This window comes from Plasmodium gonderi (assembly GCF_002157705.1).
Source record: "Plasmodium gonderi DNA, contig: Pgo-contig_147, whole genome shotgun sequence".
Lineage (NCBI taxonomy): Eukaryota > Apicomplexa > Aconoidasida > Haemosporida > Plasmodiidae > Plasmodium > Plasmodium gonderi.
Window position 1 is genome coordinate 1 of NW_021629069.1, and position 6645 is coordinate 6645.

The 6645-nt window shown below is 19.1% G+C and overlaps 1 protein-coding gene across 1 annotated transcript; it reads left to right on the forward strand.

The window, feature by feature from the left end:
• Positions 1–5663: 5663 nt before the first annotated feature.
• Positions 5664–6645, forward strand: PGO_001440 (variable surface protein; the record flags this gene model as incomplete). Its single annotated transcript, XM_028690950.1, has 2 exons — positions 5664–5693; positions 5821–6645. Coding segments are annotated over 2 exons (855 nt in total), but the record flags the coding sequence as incomplete, so codon positions are not given.

Below are 6645 nucleotides of genomic sequence, written 5' to 3' on the forward strand. Positions count from 1 at the left end.
TTGATCATTTTATGGCTAAGAGTGCATATATTTTCAACTAAACATACATTTAAAATTTATTTTATGAACGAATATATTATTTTCTTACTTTCAGAAATAATTGGAGTAATAGTAGGTCATTCATATTTGAGATATATCATGACATATGTTATTATATATCATTTTCCTGCTATAACATACTATTATGTAAGAGGAAACTTTAAATTCTCTTTCGGCAGTGCTATTCGTTTTTGCATATTTCTTTTTTTTGTATATAAATAATATTCATTTTTTTAATATTCTTATTGAGGATATAAATGAATTTATATATTTTTATTATGTGTTCTTTATTAATATTATAGTTGAACAGACAGTATTATTTTTTTCATATTATTAATATTATTTAGTTTATTATTTGTACGTGTAAATAATTAAGAAAATATATCATACATTACAAATTAACAGAACTATATTTTCAGTGTTGAATTTATTAATAAAAAATTGTAAAATTAGAGTTTCTGTATCAGTAGCATTATTACATAAAAGAAGAATATAAATGTCTTTTTAATTTCGTTTCCTTAGTTTAAAATAAGAATATGTAATTCCGATTACATTTTATTATTTTCTTCGTTTTTCATGTATTCCAGGATATAATGAATACTAAGAAGAGAAAAATCATTGTTTATTTGATTTATTATAATATTGAATAAAATGTTAGGTTGCTTATGTATATCATTTTCTATTAATGTTGAGAGAATATGTTTAACTGAATATAATTTTTTCATGATATTATCTTTTTTTTCATTAATATGATTTCGTAAAGGATTTTTAGGCATATAAATAATTATAGAAAAAACAGAAAAAAAATTCAGTAGTTTGTTCAATGAATATTGCGAAAATGAAAAAGTAAATGGTTAAAAAGACTTTATATCGAATGATGATGATATATGCATTAAAGTCATCTCAAATTTATAAGATATAGTTAGTATGCATATTATTCCAAACATTCAAGAGAAACGTTGTATATTCTTGTATTATTGAAGATATCATTATTACAAGAAAAATCATAATAAAATTTAATCCAAAAATATATATGAGAATTTGATACAGATATATAAGGATAGCATTGATGCAGCGTGTAATGATTATAAGAAAACTAATATTACTGATGAAATTTTGAAAAAACTCAAAATTATAGATTACATGAATATTAAACTTGAAAATACTGAAATTATCTGTGATTCATTAGAAGAATGTACAAATAAATACATAAAATACAAGGTACATTGTAAAAAAAAAAAAATAAATATAATGATTTTTGTAATGAATTAGAAAATTATAAAATCGATATAATGATAAAATAAAATCATGAGGTTGTAGTAATCTTGAATTCCAAATATTACTTTCATTCTAAATACATAATAAAAAGGCTTTTATATTAATTTCATTTGTTATAATCATAGAAGCAATAATTTTCTTAGTTATTCTTTATAAGATGCTCATAATATAATTTATACTTTATTATACTATAAAATAATTATTCTAAGCCATTTGTAACATATATTATAATAAAAAATATATTATTTATATATCTATATTAATTTTGAATTAGTTCACTTCATGTGTTTCTCATTTACGATAGAAAAAAATAAGAAAAATCAAAAAGCTATAAAAATATAAACATGGACAATAATGTTTTACAACACTCAAAAATTTACATAACTACATCAGAAAAAAGGAAATATAGTGTATTATATAATCTTATTATGACTAGTATTAAATATATAATTATAAAAAATATACATTTATAATAAGTAAAACACTATGTAAAGAAGTTGTATATAGTATGTTATAATAGATAACGTCACAAGAATGAAACATTTATTGTATAATTAAGCATTAATTTTCTAATTTTATGAGTTATTCTTTCATATGGATAATATAATAATGAAATATATATTGTATACCATAGGTAAATATAATAAAAATTCTATCATTAATTAGAGTCATTGTCTTGTTTCATTTTATATACTGCAGGAATAATAGAATTTTAATCAAAATGTATATTTTTAACCCTAGTAAAAATACTCTGATTAGGGAAATATAGTAATTTATGCCAAAGCAGCAAACTTCTATAATGCTTAAAATTAAAATAAATTATTTTTATATATTCCAAAATAGTTTTTATTTAGTAATATTAATGAAAAGAATACTTTTACACTTTTCTCACATATACTAATCATTTTTTTTAATATATATATTGTATTATAATACTTATAATTAAATAAACTCATATTTTTTCAAATAAAATATTCATTTGATTGGGAAAAATTTCATGTTAATATATGAAAGTGCTTAAAATATGATATAATGTTTATTTGTTCACTTTTTTTTGTTTTATTGTATGTAATATTTTGTTTAAATTTCTTTCTAATATTATGCTCTTGCTAATATTTATAATTTATATATACAAATAATAAATTGGTATATATTTTAGTTTCACCCTGGGATGTTAAACGAAATATATAATATCATATATGAATATATGAATTATGTTACATTATAAAATTAATATTCTACATGTGTCTAATATATGAAACTGCTGAATATTATTTGTAAGGCTTAATATATTATTAATAGATCATTTGACATTATATGTATATTTCAAAATGGACGTGATTACTCTTGATATATATAAATTTTAAAAGATTATAGATGATATCTTTAATTAGAAACAAATAAATGGAATTAAATTATAATATATTTTCAATAAACTTTTGCAAGAAAAGAATAAATAAATATTCCGTATAAGATTAAAATATCCCTATGAATTTTATTAAATATAGCATTTGAAAAGAAGAAAGGTTCTATGATTTATTATAAAATAGAAAAATGTTCAAAATAATGTAAATTCTATAATAAAATATTAAATAATATAGTCCTAAAAAGAACTATAAGACATGCGCTTTTAAATTTTTACTAAATTTAACATATAATATTGTACAAAATATTTAAATGAAATATATCAATATATTTTAAAGCAAATTATCATTCATCACCTATGACAAAATAAAAAAATATATATATTTAGTTCATTTTTACATAATTTAGTAATCGTATTAAGTATTAATATATTTCTGAAAATCAATTCAGTATGTATGCTGGGATTCAGCGTAAAATAATAGAATATTATTGTGTAATAATTAATAATGTAAATTAACCATCGATTAATGAATAATAAAAGTGAAACGTAAAATTCACGAAAACCTCTAACATAACACGAACAAGATTGATATTGCTATAGAAATATGATTATGATATATAATATAATATAGAAAATATCCATTATGTGTATATAATATGTCTTTAACTATGAATACTCTTCAAGATTTATTTAAATATATTATATATATCCAATTTTTTTTTGGTACATAAGTTATAAATTAAATTTATTATATAAATCTTGATTGTTATATGATATAAAATATATTTATTTTATATTGATTTAATAGGACATATATATTAAATTACATATACTTTATCTGATTTAGTTTAAATAATTATTATATAATATAAAAATGTGTAAATGGAAAAAATATTATAATTTTAATTTGAAAATTTAATATATATTTCTTAATATTTACACGCAATCCTGAACAGGTATAATATGCAAAAAAGCATTAAATTGATTTCATAAAAAATGTATCATCCATATGTAACTTATAGTTTTAAATAAAACAAAAACTTATATATGAATCACCAACTGTATTATAATAAAAGAATTTATTGCAGATAAAAAAAGAAAATATATTTACTTATTTTATGCATAATTTTATCACGTTTATATATATGTATTCATTAAATGCACCTTTTTGAATTGTATATTATCGGAATAAAATAATATTTTAGATATTACCTTTTGCATATATATTATATTTTCTGATTTAGTTATTTATTATGAATTAGAAGTAGTGTCTTATATAAATAGTTTTAGCTTTTATATATTAAACATTTGATATCATATTAAATTAATTTATATACATGTGATGTTTTTGATTATAATAAATTTAAATAAATATTTTAATATATATTATAATATTAAAAAGCTTAATATTTATATAGAACCATGTGAATGATGAATTTAGCACTTAATCATTCCTGCAATAAATGGTACATGTATTATATGTTTAAGAAATAAAATTATGGAAAACTATGTTATTCTTAATTAATGTAAAAATTAAATGATAAGAATGTCAGAGCCATTACAGTTTTATCTTAGTAATTATTTATCCTTTTTTTTTAATGTTTAAAACTAAATATATTATACTTTCTAAATAAACATAAATTGAAAAATGTTCATCAAATTTTAGACTAAAGTAATATTATTTCTAATGTTATCTAGTTTTTAGTATATACATACTTAATAGTAGTCATAATATATAAACTATTGACGCAAAATTATGTATAATAGAAATTAAAAATTTATTTCTTATATTGTAAGCGGAATGTATAATAAAGCATTGCATATATATATTACCGTCTAATAATAATACAAAATATAAAACATAATATATAATTTAATTCCCCTCAGAATAATCAACATTTTCACATAAATTAAGGATAACATCAACTGAAATAATGCACAATAAAAGAGAAAAATTACAAGTAATGTTATATAGCAATATAGTACTATGAATAAGCACTAATGAACGAAATAATTGAATTCATTTTTTAATGAAAAAATAATTGTTTTATATCAATTAAATATCATTTTTTTTTGTCACATTATATGATGGGATTAATATTAAAATATATTAATTATAAATATTACATACATGTAATAAATATATAATTGTTAAACACAAAATTATATATATGTATGATAATAATATTAATTCTCTCTCTCTCTCTCTATATATATATATATAATAGGAGAATATCGTAATTAAAAGATGATTAATATAGATAATTATACTTAAAATATTATATTTATTATATATAATATATTCATATAAAAATCAATGTAATATTATAACATTTTAACATATATTAAATGTTATATATGTATATCTATTATTCAGATTGTATAGGATAAAAAAATATAATAATTTATTATTTGTTATTAGGAAGTAGTTAAAAAATTTGCCAGAAAATATATCTTCAGCATTTTGTATATAATCCTAAAGAATAAATAATTCAGCACTAAATAATATATGCATTTTTCTTATAACTATATATATTTATATATATTTCATATAATAAATTAAATGTATATAAAAAAACATATTATAATATAATTAATGATTGTATTATTTTATTTGGTTTACTTTATTGTTGAGGGTAACATTCTTCTTTATAAAATAAAAAATATATGTATGTTATAAAAGTTTATATAATCGATCGGTATTATTATCTCACTGCAATATTATAAAACTATGTTTCATATAATATATTTAGATGAAAATATGTATATATATATAAGAATATATAATGAGTTCCACATTTAAATTATATATATTTTTTAATATATAATATATATTTGAGTACATTTTATTAATTCATATAAATTCTAACATTTAATATATATTGTTACAATGTTATTTATTATGTTTTAAGTCGTATAAATTGAATCTATAGAAAAATATGTAATAATTATTTTTCTTTTTTTATGTATATAATTTAACATGGGTGACCAAGCGACTGAGAAAAAAGATGTATGTTTAATACTACTATAATAACATTTTATTTTATAAAATTTACAAAAAGTATATATATCATTGAAAACAAAGCATGAAATACATTTTAAAAATTTAATTTATATATTTCCAAATTCATTCATAGTTCGATTTTACTGGTATATTTCCCAATTGTAGAAATGATTATAATAATTCATGGAATAGACGATGGCAAACTAATTATTTTTATACTGAATATTCGAAGGTGTGCTTAGATTATAGGAATAACATAAAGGCTTATAATATTGGTGGTCAAGGTTTTCAAGAAGATTGTATAGCACTAGGTTTATATTTAAATAATATAAAAGAAAAAAATGAATCAGAGGAAAGCTTTTACTTAGAAGCATCTTGTAAATATTTCTTTTACAAGTTAAAAGAGCTAGTGGACAAACATAAGGGTAATTGTAATACAACACAAGAATGCTACGAGTTGCTTATTAAAAATAATGAAGCTCAAGGTGTATCGAGAATACCAATGCCTCAAGTTTGCCAACAATATGTAAATAATAATGATGTAGGTGATTATATATTTAAAATGCTTAAAAATCTTGATATACTATATGACAGATATAATTTATTTGTTAGCACCAAGCCACCAAACAAGTCAAAATTTGATTCTTTTAGAACACATTTTCAATACTTAGACAACCATGAATGCAATAATAGCACGACATTTAGAACATTACTTGAAAATTTGAATAATTCATTTATAGAATATATTAAGGGCTTAAATCCTCATGCTTGGAATGTATCTGGATTCATGCATAATATTACTCCTCAAATGAGAATAACGGGACTATTAAATAAAAAAGATAGTACAACAAATATTGATGAGGTTGCAAAAACACTTAAAATAATAGGTTCAGATTTTGTCTCGGATGCTGGTGCACAAATAAGTATAGGATTAACGTTTTCATTTTTTGCAATATTT